General features: G+C 42.8%; 1 protein-coding gene across 2 annotated transcripts in view; it reads left to right on the top strand.

Moving 5' to 3' along the window:
- Positions 1–26,789, top strand: part of LOC138795873 (glypican-5-like) — a 172,883-nt gene that overhangs the window by 130,771 nt on the left and 15,323 nt on the right. For both annotated transcript variants that reach the window (XM_069975547.1, XM_069975546.1), the window contains one exon: positions 3,290–3,434. In XM_069975547.1, coding sequence (XP_069831648.1) covers positions 3,290–3,434 — 145 coding nt within the window. The remainder of the gene's footprint in view (positions 1–3,289; positions 3,435–26,789) is intronic.

Here is a 26,789-nt window from a genome sequence, read left to right as displayed (position 1 = left end):
ACGGCCCCACTGTGATGCTACTGATTCCTATGTGCAACGCTCCCAGGAAGGCGTGATTACACAGGATGTTTCCCACCAGCTGTGACTACTTAGCAGGCCCGATACCTACATAGGGTATATTTTCGGGCTATAATAGAATTTACTTATATGGTTGGAAACAATGCTGGGGGCTATATTGCGCTGTATTTTTAGCTTGAGGCAGATTTTTCTAGTGATTGGTTCCCTTTAAGGCATTGTAAAGAAAACATATAACATACACCAATAATAATGAGTTTCTTACAAACCGCTTCCATGTTCAGTTTAACCAGAAGGTCAAATAAAACTTCTTCCCATAGAAAGATAATAGGTCGACACATAATTGTCAGGTCAGATCTGATAGTAGAAGGTCTAACACTTATTAATACAGTGACCCAGATGTCATTCCCATGGACCCCACGCATGATGCTACTTTTCGTCTATGATGTGGGGTCATTGTTATAATGGTTAGTAAGTATGGCCGTTCTTCACTTCCTTTGTGTGGGATGGGTTCTCAGAAAAGGAGAGAAGTTGTATTGGGCATTGTCTGAGCATAATAATGTACTGTTGCGTTGACAATCAGCTCTCCCCCTTGTGCTCTGTGATCTAACCTCTGACTAATCTTTCTCTGTACTAGCTGTGTATAAATTGCTAGTCATATGATGGGAAATCTATTGCGCACATCTATGAGCTAGACCCTTAATGGACATTTAATGCTGGGTTAATCATAACTCTAGGCTGCATGGACCAGACGTTCAATTTAATCATATCAAAGCATCAGATGTGTGTCTCGTCTTCACATGTGAGATGATTTCATAACAATGGTGTAAATGGAGTGTATCACCTCCTAGATGAAAGACATCAAATCAATGATTCTCAATGGAGAAATAAAGTGGAAGGAAGAAGTCAGGACTGTCTTGTCTTCTGTCAGTTATCACACAGATTAAAGATTCAAGCTTGTAGTGCACATACATTAAGAGGATTTCACACATATACCTCTGACTATGATGTGCGTCACTATAGAGGCACACTGTGGCATATGTCACCAATATGGTCTCATGTAAAAAAATAAATAAATAAAGTGACAAAGTATATATTTCTGTATAGAGAAGTACAGTCAACATACAGTAAAAAGGTATACCAACAAATATTTGCTAAAAAAAACACTCTTTGGCCTCATCATGTGAATGGGGTCCTATGGATATGTTTCAAATATGTACTTAAAAGGGCAAATGTGCACTCAGAACATAGTGCAAACATACCGTAACCTTCAGAAAGTTATATACACTAAGTCAATGGACATCCTGCAGTTTTTGTGAACCAAATGTGCATCACTATAGAACCCTAGAGTTAAGGTGACTCTGTACCCACAATCTGTCCCTTCCTAACTGCTTGTACCTTCTTATAGCTGCTTTTATTCCGTTTGGCAAATGATGTAGTCATTGTCCTAAAAAACAACTTTTAAACTTGCAGCCCTGTGTCAAATTGGCGTGGCCTAGAGTGTCTATGCCCTAGACTTGCACCACCTATTCATCCCTTCTCCCCACCCTCTTCACCATTAGGAATGCCCCTGGGAAGGGTTTTTTCTATTCATCACCTATCTGAATAGTGCACCATTGTGCCTTAACGTTCCAGCTCCTGTGCTGTGTTCACACAAGTGATGGATAGGAAAAAATGTTCTAGGGATTTCTAATGATGAAGAGGGCGGGGAGGAGGGATGGAGGGACAGTGCAATTCTAATCAACAGACACTGTAGGCCACACCAACTTGACACAGGACTGCAAGTTTAAAAGTTGTTTTTAAGGACAATAACTGCATTGCCTGCGGAGCAGACTCCAGGACAGATCGTGGATTAAAAGCAGCTATCCAAAGGTACAAGTAGTTTGTGGTTACAGAGTCACTTTAAGATCAGTAGAATGGTGAAGTCTGAGCCTTATTGTAGTTCTCAAATTTTCACAAAAGACTTTATAAATTTATCAAACTCCAGTACTACTGGTATGTACACTGTGTTAGATAAAAAAAAAAAAGTAAAAATGTATAAAGAAAACTAGCATTAGTGATAGAAGGCCACACTGACAACAAGACATGGATCTCCTCAATCCTAATAAGTCAAAAAGACTCGCTACTAAAAATGGTGGATGATCTGAAGGTTGGTAAATCTACAATAACTGAATGTAAACCTGCCTGAAATAAACATATATCTATCCTAAGATAATAAGAAGGGAAATACTAACAGGGCAGACTAGATGGACCAGGTGGTCTTTTTCTGTCGACAATCTTCTATGATACAGTCCTCAGGAGAATGATCTGCCCTGTCTGCCTGCACCACCTAGTGAATGTTTTCTCTGGCGCTGTGCAGTAATGAGCGCCGGAGTGATGTCACTGCAGAGCACCACCTGGCTATTCATGAGAAGGCGGCAGGTGGGGCAAATTTGTGCACCGAGGGTGCAGTCCTGCCTCCAGACCGCCTCATTTATATATTAAAACTAAAAAAAAACCTTCATTCAGCATCCTGTGCGTTATAGGAATATAACAGCAGATTAGAGTAATGTAAGCTGCTGTTTTCCTTTAGGTTTGGCTCTATACAGTTATAAAGTATTTGCCTGTTGCAACCACATTATGGGCAGTAAAAAGCAGCCATATAATGGAAATCTGACACTGTCATTACCCAGGATACAGGAACATCTATTAAAAGAAAGGATTTACAAAATGTTCAGCGAAATTCTGATTTGTATTCCGAGTATCAACAATTGGATAGAGACCAAACAATGTGGTCAGCAAATAATCTGTGCAATGTCGGCTTCATTGGCGAATGACTATTCCATGGTGATATCATACGCTTTTAAGAAAAAGAGGCTTAATCCAAATGTATTTCTACTTCCAAACATTCATTCTGTTGCTATTTAGGTGATTAAACAAAATGGGTTGTTGTTATTATAATAATAGGAAACACAGCATCCTTCAGGCATAAGGATCTTGGGTCTAAAAATAGTTGGGTTGCTGACCCTTGCCGCTTGTTACTGCCGCTTGCTTACTAAATAGTGACCTTTTAGTCCAGCAGCACAGGTCATGTCTATACTGTGAGATCTATACTCGGGTATGGTACAGCCTGCATAGAAAAGATATACAGCATTCTGTACTATATGAATTTGTGATGTTATATGATATATGATATTATATATATATATGTAAGAATATAGAATATTTGATTATTATTACTATTAATAGATCCAATAAACTTTATAATCTTCAGCCTCTACTTTTATGTTCTTAGATGGGCAGTGAAAAAAGGATCAAACCTGATCGTTGGCGCATCACAGAAGGAAGCGGAGAATATGGCCGATCAGAAGGTGAAGAAGCAAGCGGTGACTGTGATGATGAAGATGGTTGTGAAGGATCTGGCGGCAGCTTAGGTCCAGGTATTAAGCAGGGCATTTATGTTATCTTCCTTCACTTGCCTATGTTCTTTGTACAGTAAGAAGATACACCAGCATTTTCTTCAAGATTAGGGTAGCTCGTCATACTAAATGTCATGTTACAGTAACTCCATAAATGAAAAGGACTCCATGATACTTTTATGAGTTAAAAATTGAGTTTGTGATTATTTTTATTGATTATTTTTTATTTTATTTTTTACCTTTGAGCTTTGTTTTCACATGGGGATTCATCTTATGAATTGAAAAGAGTAAACTTTAGTTGCCGCACAGTAGTCTGACTACGTAGTTTGGACCACCTAACAATATTGAGGTCAAAAGCTAATGAGAAGAGTAAATTACAAGTATGACAAATCTTTAGTTTTCATTTCTTTAAGTGAGGGTATGTGTTAGTCTAACCACAGCTAATATATTAGTATCCAGATAGTTCACTGGCTATGTCATCAAGCATTTACTTACACTAAAGGGAACTTATCACCATAGAAATTATGTTTAATCTATCAGCAACTTGTTATAGAGCAGGGGGGGGGGGGTGAACAGATTGATATATACTTTTATGGGAAAAATTTCAATTTAGTGGGTGGTCCTACTCAATGACTGGCAGCTTTTCCTGTATAAGTCATTAAGTTGGACCACCTAAAATACAAGTTATTCTAAATATTTTCTCACAACACTATATACCACTTTAATTGGTTTCTCTAACAGGGAGCTTTCTAATAAGGTTGCATGTTAAAAAGGACAAGTTCCCTTTAAAAACATAGCTTTGTTACCTTTGTTTTTAATTTTGGAGAACTGGACTACCGACCTGGAGAAGATGTCTTTACTACTTTATGATCATGATTACTGTAATGCTTTGCCCTGTGTACCTAAAAGGGGGGTGAAAGGGAAATTGATATTATGTGGAATTAAATGACCACTGCCCCAACATCTAGGGTATCTATTCAAACCAATTTGTGACAAGGCCTCCAAGGTGGTAATAACCACTTGAAATGACAAAACCTTTTACGATCCCTACAGACTAAAATGTTATTGTACTCCATTGAACTTTACAGTGATCATAACGAACACATGCCAGTATAGCCTCTTTTAGGGCTCATGCACACAGGCAAAGCCTAATATAATAGTGCATAGGCTTCCATACTGACTCAGTCAGGTTTTGTACATATGGAGATATTCCACCCTAGAATGGGAATACTTTCATAATAATGCATCTGAATATTATGTGATACCCAATAGAGCAGCCCTCTATGGGAAATCAGGCATCTAGAGGTACTGTGGAGATCCCATAACCAACATCCCATCTATATAGCCATGTGCATGAACCATTATGTTCAATACTGAACGGTAGGTGCCTTATGGAGGGCACAAACATTTCATTTCATCTCACTCTTTTATGTCATTTTTATGGAAAGAGAACTATAGATGAAGGCATAGCTGAATAGGCTTATGACGCTTCCTTTAAATATGAAATTGAAAATGCACTGACCGCAGCACAGCGTTTTTTGTTGTAGCGTGACGTTAATTCTGTCCCCGGGGGATCAAGGAAATGATTTACAATATCTAGATCTAACGTTGACTTTCATATACAACGCTTGAAAATTTTGCTTCAAGACTTATGCCATAAAAGAGGAAATGTGGAGAGCAAGCTGGCGGGTTTGCTGAGCCTGGGCGTCCAGTCCACAAACACAGTGAAGGATGTGTGTACACTGGGAGGGAATGGTGAATGATTCTTTTGTGTACCCCAGAGCTGCGCTCTTGTTCATTCATTTCTATGATCCATAGACAAGGCGCTCTTGTTTCTTTGCCATTGTTCTTTTGTATAACTACAGAACCCCTCATTTTGGTTGAAGACCCTTGCTTTCTTCAGAAAAAAATTAGCTCCGATCTATTTGACATGGTTGTCAAGTCACGCTCCCTGGCCCACAATTTGGCTTTGTTAGGATTTTTACACATTTTCTAATCAAAGTCTTTTATTTTAAACAAAAAGCGTAGAATTTCCTTAGAACGCTTATATCCTATTCCATAGGGACGTAACCAGAAGAAGGTTATTGCTTATGCATATAATCATATATAGGTTACGAGAGGGGACATACCAGTAATGTATGTTCAGTCCCTCAGATGAATTACCATTGGTTGTATAATTATTTGGACACCTTGGTTCATAAGTCTATCAACCTAAGACTTACATGGGTCTTTTTGGTTACGAAATAAAAAAAAAGTAATTTTAGTAGCTAATGGACATTTTTGGTTTTTGTTACCATCTGGAAGACATTAACCCAAAATACAAGCACACGCTAAAAGTCATGGGCGTGGAATGGAAATTATCACCACCTCAGAGGCATAACTTGATGGTCATTGGCCCCTATGCAAAAATGTCATCACTTTGCCCAGGCCTCTAAAGCATAAGTTGATGTTTAACAGCCCCCATGCAACAAATGTGTTACAGCCTCCCCCCCACCCCAAACACACACACACTTAATCCAGTCACTGGGTGCTACCGCCATTGCTCCATTCTTTATAGAGATATTTAAGGGGCTGCATAAAGAGTGGTGTGAATCTCTACAGGCATGTCATTGTAAAGCAAGGGATCTGGTGGTGAGCAACTTACTGGAGGAGACGACAAGCAACAAATGCAGTACGCAGTCCATTTCAGATGCCGAACTCAACAAAGACTTTACTTGCAAGTGACATATATACAAGGCACGGAGGCATGGCAGCGAGAGACACAAACTAAGTTATACAGTATGCAGATGGTTCTGGTGCAGCTTGGACTAAACTCAAAGTCTTTGCCCCAGAATTCTGCCCCAGAGGTTCACTATACTCCCACAGTCTATTAACCCTTGTTACCAGGACTTACTTCCCTTGACCTTTGCAATCATGGCTCCTAAACATTTAAAGGCCCTGCTTTAGAGATTTTTGCAGTGGGAGCTATTTATTGTTGGCTTGTAGTTGTCTCTATCTACATCTTGCTTTCACTTCTAGGGTTGGCAAACCTCTCTAGGCTGTACACACTTGTTTTTACTTCTAGGGTTGTCACACCTCTCTGGGCTATGCATACTTGCCCCTTCTGATTACATGCATATATATTTTTGTATACATCTAAGCCCTGCAGTTCCTCATCCCCTGCTCTGCTCAGGCGCTGCCACAGAGCACTATTTAAAGCAGGGTCCTGTAACCCCATGTACTGTATATTCTTATATACTGTACCCGAGGGGAAGAGGGAGGCTGCACGACTCAATCACTAGTGATTTTAGTCAATGAGCAGTGATAAAATTTACCACTCACTGTGCAGAGGCTGCAGGGCACCATGAATATGTTGGGCAGCTCCCCGGATTCTGTATAGCAGTCATGTCAAACCGCAGTGCCATTATTTTTGGCCCGCTGAGCTTTTCCATTGCTGTATTAAATCTGGCCTGCCTGACGTTGCAACAGATTATAATATGGTTTGTCCGGACAGCCGCTCGGACTGGCTACTATATACGAGACTATTTGGAGGGCTGGCTACTATATAAGCCACTATTGGGAAGGGCTGGCTACTTAATAAGACTATTGGAGAGAGCTGCCCATTATATAAAACTATGGGGGAGGGCTGGCTACTATATAAGAGACTATTTGGAGGGCTGGCTACTATATAAGACACTATTGGGGAGGGCTGGTGACTTAATAAGACTATTGGAGAGAGCTGGCTATTATATAAAACTATGGGGGAGGGCTGGCTACTATATAAGAGACTATTTTAGGGACTGACTTCTATATAACAGACTATTGGGGAGGGCTGGCTACTATTTAAGAGACTATAGGGGAGGGCTGGCTACTTGATAAGAGACTATAGGGGAGGGCTGGCTACTTTATAAGACACTATTGGGAGGGCTGGCTACTATATGAGACTATTTGGAGGGCTGGCTACTATATAAGACACTATTGGAAGGGCTGGCTACTATGTGGGGCTCTAATAGTAGGCCTAGCTAGTATGTGGGGCACTATGGGGGAAAGGCTTCTACATGGGGCACAATTATGGGATTGCCTACTGCTTGAGGGATATAATGGGTAGCTACCATGTGGGGACAACTACTTTAGGATAGGCAGTGCCAGGAACACCGCACGCTGCTCTGACAGTGCCAGTAGCACTGCATGCAATCTTCATTAAATATTAAGGTTGGCCCACGACTTTCTCCAATTTTTTAATTTAGGCCCACTGTGTATTTGAGTTTGACACCCCTGCTGTATAGGAATATAAAGTACACAGGGGAAACAGGACCCGGCTCATATACTGCTGTGCGGCAGTCCATTTTTTGAACCGCGGCCCGGTTCCTGTGTACATCCCCGTTGTATCCATGGGTACTGGGCCGAGGCTGAAGCAGAGGAAGCGGGCCAGCCCATCCCCAGTGGGAGGAATCCCCCGCCCCACTATGACGCGGCTACATTCATTCTAATGGAGCCGCGTCATAGAGGGAAGGAAATTCCCTCCCACTGGGGGTGAGTTGGCTCGCCTCTAGTGCTTCAGCTCCGGCCCGGGACCCGTGGATAGAATGGCACCATACACGGGAACAGGGCTGCGGTTCAAAAAAATGGACTGTGTCGGCACCGATCTATCCGCGGGTCAAATTAAAGCGAATGTACCTGATGGTACATTCGCTTTAAATCATTCAGCTTATTACAAAGGATGATGATCGTTACTTACAGTCATTCTTGCGCTCATCCTGACTTATAGATCAAGGAACGACTGAACGATGTGTTATTGCACTGAACGATGTTTGAATGATTTGTGATAGATCCAGATTCTATCAAACAATCAACAATTTCTCAATGATCATTTAATCGTTGCATGCTATTACATAAAACAATTATTGTTTAAATCTGAACAATCTAACGGTTTTTCGAACTATAATCGTCCAGTATAATACGGCCCTTAGATAGCTATGGTGGCAGCAGAAGGGGCCATGTTGCCCATTACTGCTGCCAGTCAACAGAAGTATATACATAAAGTATATATAAGTACATAAAAAAAACCCAAAAAAATAAATTTCTTTTACTAACGTTATATTATAAAGTAATATAACTTTATTAATGCAATATATTAAAATATACTTTTAGTCGCCAAAATAAATCCTCAAGACATGAAATGTTATATATCCCACAATAGCCTTTTTATATACTATATGACCCCTGTGAGAAATAATGTTAGGACTGCAGTAGGTACTGTATACTCTGTCTATAGTTCTTGTTGTGTCATGAAGAGAAAAACATGTGCAGACCACTCCATCTGTAAGTTAACAGCACCGTCTTATCTAAAATGAGATTTCACCGTTTCATTTATACTTTACAAATAAAGAAATCTTAAGGTAAATCTCAGTTAAAAGGAGTCATGATGTGAGCTGTTTCGTAGCCAGTAAGGATGGTTTATGTGGATTCATCTGCATATGCTGCAGGGAATTTAATCCCCCTCATATACTGTACATCCCCTATTACAAAAATGACAGATGCTCTCTAAATAAGGATTTATCTACCACATCTAAAGATGGGGGCAACTCGAACATGTCCGGGTCCATCCAAAACTGAGCATGCAACATTTGATTAGCGTTGGCAAGAGATGTTAAATGCAACCCTAAGACTTCCTAGAGCTGCATCCAACTTCTGCAGTCATTGCTAATGAAATGCCGCATGCTCGGTTTTAGACGGGTACGAGCATGCTCGAGTTGCAGTCTCTAATCTCTAATTACATCCATTCTAGTATACACTCAGATACTTTAATTTACAGTTCCATGATTTTAATGTAGATTAAATAAAGATTATAGGCTTACATTTTCTCTTTTTTTTATTTGATATTGTATATACTTAAAGGAGAAGTCTGGCCACTAGAGATGAGCGAGTAGTAAAATATTCGACTTTCGAGAATTCGAATCGAATAGGCACCGATATTCGACTATTCGAACGAGTATTCTATCCCATTATAGTCTATGGAGAAAAAATTTGCGGCACTTGTAAATCAAAATTCGACCACTTGGAGGTCACCAAGTCCCTCATAAAACCTTCCTAAACGATGCAAACACCTCCGGAATGACACTGGGACATTAGGGGGATCATGCCTGGGTGCACACCACACCCCAAAATTGCAGTATAATGCCACTCTCTGCAGTTGCGAAGGAAAAATATTTGCGAACGCTTTATGAACATTTATGGCAATGTTCACACATTTCGTTCGTATTTCTTGCGCAGTGTTACATACATGATTCCAATGTGCGTCTGCAGAGCATCATGTTATTCGCGCCTATCACCAGTAATGCTGTACGAACATTACTGGAACAGTAAGTATGACGTGCCTTTTTCTGGGCTACTGGAACAATATGTATCATGTGCCTTTTACTAGGCTACTGAAACAGTATATATCAGGTGCCCTTAGTGGGCTACTAAAAACAATATGTATAACGTGCCCTTAGTGGTGTTAAACAGGGACACTATAAGTCACTTGTACACACAGGGTACTGGAATTAATACACCTTCTGATGCTGATGCTGTTATATCATCTTTTTTTTAGCACTGAGAAGTGCTTTTGATTCCGAGATGACTTTTTCGCTTGATCTTAGCCCTGAAAAGGACTTTTGGGTTCTGTAGTACGCCTGCCTAACCAAAACGCTACTAAAACCTATCTCTCCCTGCTGCAAGATCTTTCCCTGGCTAGGTTAAAAAGCTCATCTGCGGTCGAGAGGCATGTGGTTCAGCCATCTATTGAGGGTAGATGCCGTTTTCGCGCTGCGTGCGTACTCCCAGGTTCCCTCACGGTCTCCCTGCATGGTCATTGGATTAAAAAAAGCGCCAACTGCGATGGGAGGGCTTTCAAATGTTTCCCGCGTATTCGCCTCACTACTCGATTGAATTAGAATCTTTCGAATACCGCAATATTCAATCGAATACCTACTCGATCGAATCGTATTTGCTCATCTCTACTGGCCACTGGAGACATTTTTTAAACAGCAGGGGCATGGGGGAAGATAAAAACTATACTCACTCACCTCACCCCTTGAGTCTCCAGTGCCAGATCGTTGCTCCGGGACCACTGGGATCTCAAACAGAGCCGACTTGGCTGATGGACTGGCCACTCAGCCAGTCAGGATTACGCTCCAGTCACTAATTGGCCGAGAAGGCTGTCCATCAGCTGAGACTGGCAGTCGTGACGTCATCACAATTCAGGGGAAAATGCCTTTCGTTTTGGGTCCCGGGGCCGATCACATGGCGCATCGCGGGCATGGGGAGGGGAAAACCTACTGACCTGTTGTTTTCTTCCCTGCCACCTGTCACACTTTTAAAATGGTCAAACTTCTACTTTAAAGCGAACTAATCACCACCAAAACTGCCATAAACCTACTGTATATAGTTTAATAAAGCATGCATCACTGTTTACAAACATATAAGTGATCAAAATTAGCTTCCATCATCTCCCTCAAAAATCAACTTAGTAAATTTCCGGCACGGTATGTAAATTAACCTTATCTAGGCACGTGGGTGGTATATAGCGCCGAACTAGTCACAGATGGCGTGAAAAATCTTCTGTTATCACGCCTCTCTGGGCATATTTCCCATTCATAATTCTAGGGAAGCTGAGTGACAACCCATGTGGGACCTGCAGGTAGATTAGGAGCAATTCAGATTCTCCTCTTGTAACAAAATTTTGACCTACTCGACGTAATAAGACGACTCAAGGACTTTTACTCACAGGTCATGTTTTTTATTTTAGAGGGAAATGTTCTTTAAGAAAACCCAGCATGCGGTAGTTGATGAAGTCTTGATGAGTGAAGTTCTAGGAAGCTAAGACTGGATTAAAATGATGTCCCATCACTGCAGGTGTAGAAACAATAAATAGCTCAGGCACTGAATCGATAACATTACAGTGATAGATGAGAGCTTAATAAGATAACGTTCATTAGCCGGCTCTCTAGAGAAGCTCTCTGAGCACTTTAGCAGCAGGCCTCTCGACAAGGAGGAGGTCCTCAGGCTGGTGTCACTTTCATTAGCTGCTGTCATCATCTCTTGCAGCCATCCGATTGCTGTTGTTAAGCAAAACTCCTAACCAGCTGCTCAAGGACCATTTCTTCATAGGATACATTTGGCACTCATAATCCAAGGGCATCTACAGAAAGACATCCAATTGTAAATCAATGGCCTGGCACATCCAACACTGATACACTTTTTTTTTTAGATGCCCCTGTCAGTAATCGGCCATGTTCACCACCAATCTGTTATATGAAATCTTTTATGTTACACGATGCATTCATGCAATTATATAGCTGAGATGTGATTACACCAAAATAATATAACAACCAAAAACAGGATTAGTGTATGAGCCTGGAGTACTTTGCTTATAAAGAGCATTTGCCACCAGAATATAACTAGAATCTAATGGTTGCAGAGTAAAATTTTGGACCTTCCCGCCAAGCTGGCATGTCTCAGAGTCTATAAAGATACGTTTGCTTCCTCCCCATAGGCCATGTTCACATGGCATATGAGACCGGCCATGTCACAGAACGGCCGGTGTCAGAAAAGATCATCCCGGCCGGTACTACAGTACCAGCCACATGATCTTCATTTCTGTTGAATTGGGATGAGGGCGCACCCATGTGCCTCCGTATCCCAATTCACTGTTGCACACAATGGAGCATGCGGCCGGAGACGGGGATCAGGAAAAGAAGCATTTTAAATGCAGCTGTCAACGCTAATACCCCACATGGTAAAAGTGCCGCCTTTGGGTACCACACATGGTATCCTAGTCCCCATAATGAAATATTATACATATTATTAATAAAGACACAACAACCAGATCTGTGGAAGAAATTTGGCCGCGATGTTTATTATTGTTTCTTTTATCCAATAATAACCATATGTTTATTTCAAACTCCATATAAATTTAAAAACATATCAAACCATTAACATAAAACATGTCCAGCCCTGTGTTGGGCGACTAACACACCCCATAATAAACATCGCGACAAGAATAAGTCCAAAGTAAATGGGGAGGGAGGGAGGGCAGCTCTTCTCTTCACCAACGGACTGCTGCACCTCGCTCCTGCTCCTTCTTTTATATTGCTCATGCTGTACTCCTCGTGAGATCCAACGCCGGGTGCTTGCCCACGCAGATCCTCAGGTGCCACAAGGGACGTTGGCCACTACCATCGACATACTTAGGTGACAGGATGCCATGTGTACCCCCCCCCTTTACTGGTGCTCTGCTCCACGGGCGCGGGTACTAACATGGTATCCTAGTCCCCATAATGAAATATTATACATATTATTAATAAAGACACAACAACCAGATCTGTGGAAGAAATTTGGCCGCGATGTTTATTATTGTTTCTTTTATCCAATAATAACCATATGTTTATTTCAAACTCCATATAAATTTAAAAACATATCAAACCATTAACATAAAACATGTCCAGCCCTGTGTTGGGCGACTAACACACCCCACCAAGGCCATGTGACATCACATGGCCTCCCCCAACACATCGCAGCCACTTGTCAATGATATCTTGCAGACCACAATGAAAAACATCGTTGCCCACATCGGACAAATGTACAAAATCGTCCCTAAAAAATCCCGGCAACGAGCCCTCAAGATCAATATGGCGATGTGAAAGTCCCCCTAGAGTTGGCAGGAATTTCTCCATCGCCCTATTGATGCGCTTGCGAATTTTGTTCAAAAATTTTAAATCCTTTGCCGTCCAGGCCAAGCGATTAATGATCTCAGAGAAAACAAAGTAAGTCAGAGGGAGCAAATCCCGCAATAAAATAAAATCAGACTTCATGCGGACCAGCAAGTCCACCGTCTGGGATTTACCCAGATCATTACCTGCCAGGTGGACTATAAGGAGGTGTGGAAGCGGCCAGGTACGTTTCAATTTAGAAATCTTGGATACCAACTCTGCCCAACATAAGCCCTTAAACCCAAACCAATAAATGACAACTTTATTAACATCATAACCCAGGTTTGCCATACCACGCTTAGTAAAGGCTCTCCGCATAGACCAATGAATAAAGGAGTGTCCAATAATCCAAATAATGGTCTTACCTAGGAAATAATAAAAGGTTAAACCAACAATTGCGGACGGACATAGATTTTATATCTGTGTGAATGCCATCTTCCCAGCCTCTTGATGACCGACTCAGAAAGACCTAAGGACGCAGCTTCAGTAGCAGCGCCCACTCTAAATGAGTGAGAGGAAAACTTCATACCTTCCAGGCCCAGGTGTTTCAGCGATTTCTTGAGTACTACATTAAACTGCGCCCTGGTCAGACTAGATTTATCCAGATGCATGAAAAGCGGTCCGTGTTCAAAAGATCTCACAGCAAGCCATTCACGCATGGTCCTAACAGGGCAGCAGGCGGGGTCATGTAAAGAATTCAGTAAAAGCCACGAACCTAAACCTTTCTGGTCAGTTTTTGATTTCTTAACAAATACAGAAACAGAATTGACACCCAACCGAAGGTCTGATAATAAGAGAGGAGAGAGAGACGACTTATTGTCAGCAGTAAATTCACCAACTCTCAAAGCAGCAAAAAACGCCAACACAAATGCTGCCGTGAATAAGCATGTCTCATAGGGAGAATAACAGACTACAGCCAGTGCAGAACATAATCTCCTCAATAGAGCCAGAGAGATAGGTCTGGTTTTAACCCCAGGTAAGCCAACACGACCATAACCTTTCAGCAATTGCTTTATAAAAAATTCCTTCGTAAAATCAAACACACCCAGCATTTTAAAAAAGAAAGCCAAACCGGACAAAAATTTGACAATGCTGGCAGCAGAGTATCCAGCACCCATCAGCTCAGACACAAACAGCAAGCCAGCGTCCACCGAGGATGAAAAGGCGTCCATATGACGAACCGAACAAAAAGTAGTCCACTTAGACCACGCAGCCGAGTAACTGGCCCAGGTATTCTTGGCTAAAGAATTGCGTAAACAGTACTCAATCAATCCCAGACGACATCCCATAGCGACCTCGGACAGGCCACGCCCTCCTGCTGACAATCCGGAGCTAGTTCCAGAAACCTGGAAATCTGGGACTGAGAGAGCGCATCCGCCAGCACATTAGTACAACCTTCAATGTATCGAGCTTTTAACCAGACATTATTTTTCAAACAGACCAACAAAATGCGCCTCAAGACTTTAACCACATCATCACTTTTAGCAGAAAGACAATTCAAGGCAAAAACAACGCCCTTGTTGTCCGAATGTAAAAGAACGCGTTTGTTCTGAAACTTATGAGACCAGATAGACAAAGCCACCAAGACCGGAAATAACTCCAAAAGGACAATATTTTTTGTAAGACCATTCATAACCCAGCTAACCGGCCAACGCTCCGCAGACCACTCAGAACCAAAAACTGCACCATAACCAATGGATCCGGCAGCGTCAGTAAACAAACTAAGAGATGGGGAGCTAGCAAAATCATCCTGCCAGAAACTATGACCATTAAAATCAGATAAGAAAGACTGCCAAAGCCGGAGATCTTCTCTCATCTGACTAGTAACCCTAATATGACAGAAAGGAGACTTACAGCCCCGCGTAGCCGCATACAGCCGCTTAGCAAAAACCCTGCCCATTGGGATAATGCGCGTACAAAAATTCAAAAGACCCAGTAAACTCTGAAGTTCTTTTAACAGAACCTTCTTTCTAGACAACACATACTCAATAGAAGCCAGTGTTTTAGCCAATTTATCGACAGGCAACCTGAACTCCATTCTGCAACTATCAATAGTGACTCCCAGAAAATCCAACACCCGACACGGCAAAACTGTCTTTTCATTGGCCAGGGGGACACCAAACATAGTACAAACATCACGGAACACCGTGAGCAAACGAAGACATATGTCGCCATCCCCCGGGCCAATGAAAAGAAAATCATCCAAGTAGTGGATTACACTGGCGTGGCCAGAAACAAAACAAACAACCCAATTCAGAAAGGTAGAAAACCGCTCAAAATAACTGCAGGACATAGAAAACCCCATGGGCAGGCATTTATCATAGAAGAACTTTCCATCGAAACAAAAACCCAGAGAATTATAACCTTCTGGACTAACCGGCAACAAACGAAATGCAGATTTAATATCAGTCTTAGCAAGGAGGGCACCACGGCCAGCCTGCCGCAACCACAACAAAGCGTCATCAAAGGAGGAATAACAAACAGTGGCATCACCCGGATCAACCACATCGTTAAGAGAGGAATCACGAGGGAACGACAAATGGTGGATTAAACGAAAAGAACCATGTTCCTTTTTAGGGACAATACCCAATGGAGAAATCCTAAAATTACTAAACGGCGGGGAATCAAAAGGTCCAGCAATACGCCCGTCGTCCAACTCCTTTTTCAACTTATCCCTAACAACATCACTATGAGCCAACACAGACTTAAGATTAGGAAAACAAACACAACCCTCTCCCTCAAACGCAGGGACCGGAAAACCAAACCGAAAACCGTTAATAAGAAACTCCGCACTCTCCCTGTTTGGGTACAGATTTAGGAAGGGCACCATGTTTTTGAGACTCACCGGAGTCACCAGGCTTTCCCCCAGTGTCCCTGGCGACAACTTGTTGGCCCATCTGATTGGCCCTTTTGTAGCAACGGAGCAATGGGTGACTCCCGCCACAAAAGGAACAATCGTGTCGGTATCTACAATTGCCCTGCCACTTACAAGTGCTCTCATTAAAGGCGAAACAAACACCTTTCCGCATAGGACCCACACCAGAAGTAGCAGGCGCAATGGCAGGACGAACAGGAGCCTGCCTATGGGGCAACATAAGATTGACCCACAGCCCAACATCCTTAGAGCCGTATTTAAGTGAAGGGTAAATTGCTAATTTCTGTCTGAAAATAGTGTCATACTGAAACCATGACAGACCGCCAAAATTGCGATATGCCTCAAGTATTGTATCCATGTGGTGGAATAGGCCAGAACACAGATGAGGGTGTCTTTCACCTAAAACCGCCGCATAGATACAAAAAGCCTGCTGCCAGGCATAAAACCTAGGTGGGGCGCTCTTCTTATCCTCACTCTTGTCGTCCTTCTTATCAGATGACAATTCCCTAGAGGAAGGCAGCAAAGACATAATATCCATATATTCCAGCTGCCAAATCTTATCCTTCACCTGAGCAGACAAGTGAAACCCCAGAGGCGAGATCTCACAGGCCATGGGCTCCCTAACTGCAAACTCCCTGACACCAGCCCCCTTCTCTAAATTAGGTGACACCAAGTCTATGCTACCAATCCCTTTAAGAGCAGGATCAGGAAGTGTTTCTTTAAAGAGAGTGGGGGGAGGCAGGCTGTCACGCTGCTGAGTCCACACAGTGGCAGCAGAAGCATGACCTGCCAGAGCATTAGCAATTAACCCCTTAAGCAATTCAAGCTGAGAGGGGCTAAAACTGTCATTAACCATGTGAGTGCCTTGCTGCGCAGAACTGCCACTAGCTGCTGAAGGGAAGATGGGAGCTACACTGACAGCAGGAGCAGGCGCAGCACTGGCACTAACTGCACGCGCCTCCCTAACTGCCAAACTGTCACTACATGCTGTGGTGTGGTGCAGCAGGGAAACCAACTCACCAACGGGCTCTTCAGCACCAACGGGAGATCCAACGGCAGCTGTAGCTTGTACATGGGAGGCAGGGAGCCGGGCACCTCGACGCCTATCACCATTTCTGGGAGGCGGAGTATAAGCCCTACGGCGTCTCCTGCTCTTCCCAGAGCGCTCCTTAGCTGCAGCATTGATCACAGTAGGGCCCGCAGAGGTGTCCTCATCTTCAGACGCCGCCCGATGACGTCCCTCTGGTAGCTCCACCCCTGGGCTCAGCTCCTGAAGTCCCCGGCTCTCATTCTCCTGTACAGCAGGGAGATCAGTAGATAAGCAGCGGCGAAGCCACTCAGAGCCGCCCTGAGCCTCCGCTCTGCACAGCAGTTGCCTTAGTAACTCTCCGACCTCCAGCTGACCCTCTCCAGGCACAGGCAGGGCAGACTCTCCTCCCCCGGGTCGTAAATCTTCCTGGGACGGATCTTCCAGCAGCGCAGCAGCAGTCTTCTGTCTCCCCCTGACATCAGGCCTCCGAGATGACATTCTCCTGTTCAGTTCAGCAATGGGCAGGAACACTCAGGACCGGAGCTCCTCACAGCAGGTCAGGTCAGCTCTTCTCTTCACCAACGGACTGCTGCACCTCGCTCCTGCTCCTTCTTTTATATTGCTCATGCTGTACTCCTCGTGAGATCCAACGCCGGGTGCTTGCCCACGCAGATCCTCAGGTGCCACAAGGGACGTTGGCCACTACCATCGACATACTTAGGTGACAGGATGCCATGTGTACCCCCCCCCTTTACTGGTGCTCTGCTCCACGGGCGCGGGTACTAACAATATGATAGTTAGATTCTCCTCACTAACAATGTCACTCACTTTCTCGGCCTGGTTGGGGTCAAACACCCTCCAACCTCCATCGTTGCTATGTTGCCTTTTAAGGATATTTTATGTGCAATTAACAGCCAGTAGTACATCAGACCACTACCTATAATATACACGGTATAGTAGCAACCTAGATCCTAATAACTGGTAATAACTAGAATAGGCACACAAGAAATCTAGGCCAGCTCATTTACTGGCTAACACAGGAAACAAATATTCACAATTTGCGGTCTTCATTTTGTAGAGATTAGATGTTTCTTCGTCATTGCTTCAGTTACATACTAAATAAGAACAAAAGTTTTGGGTCAAGTTAAAAAAGGACTGTTTTAAGTTGTAAAATTTCCCGTCTCAGAGTTTTGTGGAGCTGTACTAGATTATGTTATTATGTATAGTAGCGGCTGCAAAAAAAGTACTAAACATTAGGCAGGTTTATCAGACTTTGCGCAGTTGAACAGCAGAGCAGTTGCCCATAGGAACCAATCAGATTCCAACTGTCATGATCGCGCCTGAAAAGGCATCAGTGCCACCCTCTGCTGCGAAGTTTCGACCTCTGCGCCAGCTTGGAGTCCGGGACTTCTGATCCCTTATAAGCTTCTCCCTCCCTTCACTCAGAGCTCTTGATAGTTTTGCAGCTTGTCTGTCTGCTAGATCCTGCCTTTGTGATTATGTCTGTATTCCTGGTTTCCTGATCCCTTGCTTGCTTATTACCTTCTTTGTCTTTTGGTTCAGTGTTCTCCTTAGTCCTCAGTTTACCTTGCTTAGTGCTCAGTTCTTCATGCTTCATCTCTGGCTTTGGCTCCACTGTTCTGGCTTTGGCTTCACCGTTACCTGGTTGCATCTCTGACTTTCGTCCTCCGTTCGTTTGGTCTCCGTTCCTTGCTGCTTTCTTGGTCCTGTCCTTCTGTGTGTCTTTGTGACTTTGCCTTGTCTGCTGTCATTGTACCTTGTTCGTCTGTACTGTGTCTTGTCTGTGTTTACACTTATTTGAGTGTAGGGAACGCCGCCCAGTTGCGGACGGTCATTTAGGGCCTGCTCTGCAAGCAGGTAGGGACAGTGTGGGGGGTCTTAGGGCCCACTTGTCCTGTGTCTCTGTGTTCCCGGGGGCCCTAACACCAACTTTCATTTTTCAAAGGCCTATATTCTACTGCTGCTTGCACAAGGCTTAATACAACACCCCGTACTATTGGGGTAGTATAGGAAAATTTGCCTAATTAGTGACAGTACTCTGCCAGGATGTTTCTTGAAGGATACTTGAAAGATGAACTGCCTCCATAAATTCAGACCGCCATGTGACATAGTACGAGTCCTAGGTCTCTGCCTCTAGGTCAAGCTCCCACTGAAGATTTTCCCAAATCGACAAACCTGTGTCCGTAAGGAACTTTGGCCCGTAGAAACTTTGCCTTAGTACCTCTGCATTTCTTCATTCCCTCTGCCTTTCCTTAGGGGGTGACTGTCCTGACTGAAGAATCGTCAGTGTAGGCAAGGGTTGGTCCTAGTCTTTTTAGTTCTCAACTAACTAACTACAAGAACTAAGGGTATGAGAGTGTCAGAATTCTATAGTGGAAGACCCTATGATTGGTTACACAACATAGCTAAACTTTGTGGGACTGCAGCTGTGCACAGGGGAGAGTGACACCTTGTGGCTGTAGAGGAAAACAAAGCTGCCAGCTCTTAGTGTGGCACCTGAGAGTGTTTCATTCTGACAGGTGGTAAAAAGCTTAGTGACTCCTGTACTGGGAAGCTACATCAATGTTCACATAACATCACATATATAAGTACATCACCTTGTAAAAGTAAATACACAAATTTCAAGATAGTATCTGCGGCATCTCATAGCAGCACAATCTCTCAGTGGTTGGCAAAGTTACTTTGCAGTGAAACCTAACAGTTTCTTCTCAGTAACGCTACACAACAGTATGCAGTGTTAAACCCTCTCAGGAGTGGACAATTCAGAGACAACTTCAACCCACGCCGTGGACTAGGAGAGTCACAAAGCAGGACAGTAACCACAGATAGCAGTAAGCTAGGAACTGATCCTGACAGAGCAAAGTTGCAGTACTCCTAGAAACTCTATCTCGCAGCATGGTTGTCAGCAGGGAACCCTCAGCATTCCGCTCATCCCAGGTCTGGGGCTTGTGTCACCATCTAGTATGGGTCCCCCAAATCTAGTGGGCATAAGGTGGTGTGAAGACTAACAAAAGGTCAATACACAGGCACAAGTGTTGTTGTTCTTCTAAGTATTCTTCTACCTCATCCTCCAACATCCCGGAAGAGCACAATACTACTTGGGTTGAGACTCTCACAACATCCTCCTTTCTGCTACTCTGCTTCTTTGTATCACTCAGCATGCTACTCATTCGGCACAACTGTTTTCTACACTATATTCCTATCGCAGATTTGGTTGCTGTATTGTCAAGTATTTGTCTACAAGTGTTAAGTGTATTTTTCAGTGCTTTATCAAGAGAAACATAATAACCTTGTAACCTGCTGCAAGCAAGTACTTTTTTTTAGTAAAACTGGCTTATTTTAAATAAACAAGTAGATAACCGCAGCACTCAGAGTAGAATCAAAAAAGCGTGAAGTTTATTCCACCCAAAACTTGCGACGTTTCGCTCCCACACTGGGAACTTTTTCAAGCAGTGTAACAACATGTGCTCAATACAAGTATATATGTGTTCACATTTCAATAAGATGATTGATAAACAATCAATAAATAAAGTGCAAAAAAATCCATATACATATTATGTCAATATACAAAAACAAATCACAGTGCCAACATAAGTGTATCATTCCACGTGTAAAAATAGTGACATTACAAAAGTGCAACCGATGCAGAAAAATGCAAAAATTAAGTAAATAAGTATAAATGACCAGCTGGGTACACAGAGGGGGGGTCACTCACCAAGGAGACTAACAGGTGTGGCATTCATAACGATACACGCATGGTAAGATGGCATGATTCTAAGCCGTAACTGCCGGCGTCTCAGCAGCAGAACTGCACATGTCCGCACACTGGCCAATCCGGCTCCGCTTCTGACGTCAGCTGGAATCACGGCCAATTCATTGGTTGGGCCAGTGCACATAGTAAACATAGATGATGACGCTATTATGCAGATTGTTACTATATTAAATAATGTATCACACTAATGGGCACTAACTCAGTGTAAATAGACTCACTCATACCTCCCCACGAGGCACATCCAATTAGCAGGGGGAACCTCCAACACGGCAGTGCGGTATCAACCATAGGTCGGACACACATTACCACAGTCGGACCGGACAGAAGCAGAACCGCAGCAGTACCAGGACTGGCGCTGCATGCGATTCGCTAACATCCACCCCTTGGGGGCCAAACGCAGGGGAAAATCATGCACACCACTGAGTGGGAATAATTCAAATAAGTAAAGAATATGGAAAAAAAACGCAACAGTCTGCACAGTAGTCAAATCAACAACAGCCACAACAAGATTATAAACAGCCACCGTCATCCTGGATCTTGGTGAACCCCATGTGTCCCACAGGAAACTTGCTTGAAAATTTCAAATCTAAATAAAAAGAGAGAACAAAGTGTATCAATATCATGTTATATATAGAGCAACATGTCAATACAATGGTAGAATAGACCAGATAGAGGTGGGTCACAGAGAAACCACAAGGGGGCAAGGGCAAGGCAACTATCTAAGGTACCTGGGGAGAACTTTGAAATCTACATTAAGACCCCTAGGTTTGAGGGAGTCTAACTCATGGATCCAACGTAACTCTCTTTTCTTAAGTATAGCCAACCTATCAATAATCATCACCTTCAAGTCACGTTCATGGTGATGCATCTCAGAAAAATGTTTGGGTACGGGTAGATCCATTCGCTCCTTGCGGATGGTATACCTGTGTTGGGAAAGTCTAGTTCTGGCATCATAGGTGGTCTCACCAATATAGAGAAAGGGACAAGGACACCATAATGCATAAATGATCCAAGATGTTTTGCACGTAAGATGGCCACTGATTTTATAAGTGCGACCAGTGTTGGGATGTACAAAACGATCACCTTTACAGATGTATCTACAATTGACACATCTGTTACAAGGGAAACAACCATCTCTAAGAGGACCAAGTAGTAATTGGGTAGAAGGTTTTTTCTGATAAGTCCCTGCCCTAACCAATTTATCCCTTAAGCTAGGGGGTCTCTTATATGACATCAGGGGTTTCTGTTGAAATTCGCTTATATCGGGAAAACTTCTTTGTAGTATAGGCCAATGTTTATGTAGTATTTGTGTCACTTGACTACTAATACCAGGTCAGGTGACACAAATACTCTGGCCATCCGTGGTCACACTATCCTAAGGGACCCCGTAACAGCCGAAAACAGGGAAAAAGGTACAACCAGCCTCCTAAAATAAAAGCAGGTGTACCCCCACATCTGTGTGCCTCATTGGCACTGGCGTCACAAGTTAACATCTCGAGGTCCGGCTGTATCTCGGCCAACCACCACTGGAGTGGCGTCACACTTCACCATCTAGCAAGTGACCGGCCAATCCTCTGACACAACATCACTGGGGGCTCACACCACATATGTTCTCTCTGTGACTGTGGGGGTTTCCTTCAGGTACTCTTCCTCCATACTCCCAAAAAAATTATTAAGGGTATGTTCACACGTACAGGATCCACAGCAGATTTGATGTCACTGAATGGCAGCTGTCAGTGAAGTTCACTTTGGCCCGGATGAACTTTATTTCTTTTTAATTAGAATGCAGGCGTATTCAGGTGTCCCGCATTCCAATTACCCACAGAAGACAATGTAAAGTGCGCCACAGTGCAATTACCCACAGCAGACAATAAATAGCGGACACACAAAACTGACATGCCAGTTTTCTGTGCAGCTGCATAAAATCGTGGCCTCAGTTTATACACAGTGGGGGAGATTTATCAAAGGGTGTAAAATTTAGACTGGTGCAAACTACCCACAGCAACCAATCACAGCTCAGCTTTCCTTTCAGCACTGCCTAAAGCTGAGCTGTGATTGGTTGCTGTGGGTAGTTTGCACCAGTCTAAATTTTACACCCTTTGATAAATCTCCCCCAGTGTATACACTGTGGATGGGATTCCATAGTAAGTAAATTGATCGGCCAGTGATTAAATGACCGCCGTTGTTGCATATCTGCAACAATGGCCGTTGTTCAATCAAATAATACGGTCCAAAGCCCCCATTGCCATACATGAACATATTAGTATTAAAAACTGTAAAAGGAGCTTTAAGCTACCGCTCTTCTTATAAAAACCAACACAGCAGTCAAAATATAACATAGTTGTGCCCGCTCATGACAGCAAAACTAATGCCCTATTTTTTTCATAGTAACCGGGGGTGCAGTGCACAATTTTTATTTTTTGTGCGAAGGAGGAGTTTGCCCAACGTGCAAAAAAAGCTTGTGCTAACATTTTCTGCAAAATGCACAGTGACTACAAAATAGCAAGAACGTTGTATTTACTGTGTATTAGCAAAAACCATGACAACATTGAAACCACAGCACCTATTTAAAAAACAAATTCCCCTTAACAACCACAATTCAAAAGTAACAGAGAAAAATAAGTATAATAACCGGCACTGAAAATAAAGTTTCCTTAATGTAGTATAGGTGCATGCCTTATAGCAAATATCAGAAAAGACACAATATTCAGTCTGCTGAGGGAAATTCCAGGTCTTCATAACGGAGTGACCTGGGGACTAAAACAGTCAGCTCCTGTGAAATTCCCAGCTCTTACTCAACTCAACTGTTATAGAAACCTATATGAGCCAAAAATTAATATACTATGCCTTATTTTGCATGCACATTATATCCACCCATGATGCTCTTGTGCTGTTACTATTTTTATTTTTCCACAGTGGAGCACATTAAGAAATTGAACCCTCAGTATAATTTAATAAACGTATATTACAAACCCTCTTTCCATGAGAATTACAGCAGAAAAGCTGAGCCCCCACATGAGTGCAGTCCCATGTCAGTCCGTGTGCGCCGTGAGGCATGTGGATGTGCTCCTAAGTGTTTCTTAACGCTACTAATTTTATTTCACGACTTCACTTCCCCCAAGAGACCCAGAAGAAGCCCTGAGAAGTGAGGCTTCCAGGTGACCTGTAATCAATATCCATCTCTTCTGATCATGTGACTCCGTATTATCGGCGTAATGAGCTCTCACATAGGCACTAGACTTCTGCCTGAGCTTTATACATTCTGGGACTTTATTTTGGACCTTCTCATTTTTCTCTGATTGATTTGCCCATAATCCACCAGACTGAAGTCACTGCAGTAGCTTCCAAATTTCTCATCTATATTGATGGCATTGATTTCCAATTTCATTTCTAGTTCTTGACTAAATTCCTGTTTTAAAACATATATGAGATCAGAGGTAACTCTTTTTTCGTAGGAGAATAAATCATCTTTGTATAACTTCGTAGAGTTCCTGACATTCTATGGGGCAAATGTTTATTAGGCAGGGCAGCATCTCTCCTTAGCTATATACTATAGGGAAGATTTATGAAAGGGTGTAAAATTTAGACTGGTGCAAACTGGCCACAGCAACCAATCACAGCTCCTCTTTCCTTTCACCAGAACTGGAAGCTGAGCTGTGATTGGTTGCTGTGGCCAGTTTGCACCAGTCTAAATTTTACACCCTTTCATAAATCTCCCCCTATGTCTTCCCTATCATAGTGAACTGACAACATCCACCAACAAAGAAGGCTAGTGAAGTCAGACACAGAAAAGGGAGAAATGGAGGCTAGAGCAGAAGATACTACGGTAGCTGACTGACTGGTAAAAGTGACCTCCTCACTACCATCACCTTGAGGCTATGTTCACACATAGGGGGGAATTTATAAAGACCGGGGTACTCTTAAATTAGGCCCTGTCCCCTTTTCTCCAACTTAATTCCCTAAGAGGCGCATGAATCCACGACCAGTGTACCAATTCTTCACCTGCTTCCAGCAGGTGTAGGTTTGAATCATGATTGGCGTAAATCATGATAAATGGGTTCAGAAGGAGGCCATGCCTCCTCCCCACCTTGCCACACCCCCACCCATTGGGCAAGCAGGGGATACGGCAGGCGTACACCAGGGAGAAGAGGTAAATCTGCGCCTTCTCCCTGGCCTATGCACCGGCCGAAACCTTTGGAAATGTTCCCTATAGAATTTCCCTATAGTATTTCAGTCATCTGGTCAGTCGTTTTTCAACCAATACCAGGAGTGGGTTGAAAAAACAAAAATTGGGCAAATCTTTGCTTTAAAAATTTTCTTTGTCTGTTCCACTTCTGGTTTTCGATACAAATACTGACAGAAATACTAACCAAAATACTGTTTGTGTACACAGCACATTACTGGACTGAGGGTATAATTCTGTCCAGGGCAAGATTAAGGCAGCCTGGAGTATAGTGCATTTCATTTATAATGGGGCCCCCACTACTAACATAGAGCCGTCCACATTAACACGCCTAGTTATCTGTAACCAACAACCTACTGTATATCGTGTCCCACAATACAAAAGCGCAATGGCATAGCAGACATCAAAGAACAGAAAGCAGTGCATTGCATGCTGTAAAACGTATCTGAGTCTGAATACAGGCCTGATCCCGGACTACCCCTGTGCAGACCGCTCACCACACATTCAGATACTCACCTCTCCCTATTCCTGCACTTCCCTCTGCTTTTAGGTACCCCGCCAGACAACATCCTCATTGATGCCTTGAATGAATGTTTGAATAAATTAATAATTAGTTACTGCAATATGTCCTATAATAGGAAATTCACATTCTTCTAGCGTTTATAACTATAAAACATTAGCGGAATACAGTTCCTTTATGGATTTTCCATAGACTAAATATTTTTCGCTACAAAGGAAATCTAGAATTACACTTCGGCCTGTGAGCTGAATGACAGCCATGATATACATGGATGGGCTGAGCTGCTTTATCTAATTGGGGGCTCCATCTTTAAAGTTCTTAATTCCTCCTATATGTAAAAAAAAAGGAGTCTCTTTGCAGTAAGGTAGCCCCTTTTAGTTTATTTGCATATCTACTTTTATATTGTGAAACTAGTATGAATTAACCATTTGATCTGTAGCGCACCTACATTAACATATCACTAACTTGTATTCATTATGCATGAATTAATTTTTTTCCATTGCGTTACAACAGTTTTTGAATGACGGCCAATAATATAAGACATCTAGCTACAAGCAGGGGCCAGTAAGTCACCCCTTAGTAGGCAGGATGCCTTGTGCACAACATTGGCATGACATCCAAATTGTGACTCATCCCTCTGCTGCGGTCACTAGGTGGAATGGAAATGCATAGTCACATCATCAACTTGGCAACTAAGTGCCCTGCTCTAGGATATGCCAACTACAAAATGCCACGTTTTGCAGACACAGAACAAATCAGACAGCCTTGTATGAGAGTCTGCACCTTAAAGGGAATGAGTCAACAGAAAATGATCGAGTGTTTAAATCAAGTTTTTATGTTCAGCATATTGTTCAAGAATTTCTTTCTTTAATTTTCCATTTTACTGTCTATATTATGAAATAAACCCAAAATCTTACCGTTTTCATTTCGACCACTAGGCTTAAAAGTAAGCTAAGACTATTCTTTATGGATCACTTTCCAGCAGTGTCCTTCTTGTTCTTTCTATAGACTTTAAAGGGAAATTGTCAGCTAGATACAACATCCAGGCTACTACACGGATATATAGCTATATAAGCAGTGGGACTATCCATAACTTTATTGTAGTTGTCACAATTAGTTGATACAATTAACTAACTAAATGCATTTTATTGCTACTTTAAAGTGTCATTAAGGTGTGGTCAGGACACTGGCGTGGCCAGTGCTCTGGCCACGCCTTTATGACACTTCAGAGCAAAAATCACTTG

Source organism: Dendropsophus ebraccatus, chromosome 6, assembly GCF_027789765.1.
Source record: "Dendropsophus ebraccatus isolate aDenEbr1 chromosome 6, aDenEbr1.pat, whole genome shotgun sequence".
Taxonomy (NCBI): Eukaryota; Metazoa; Chordata; class Amphibia; order Anura; family Hylidae; genus Dendropsophus; species Dendropsophus ebraccatus.
The sequence above is the reverse complement of the archived record's forward strand: the minus strand, read 5'-3'. Positions and strand labels throughout refer to the sequence as shown.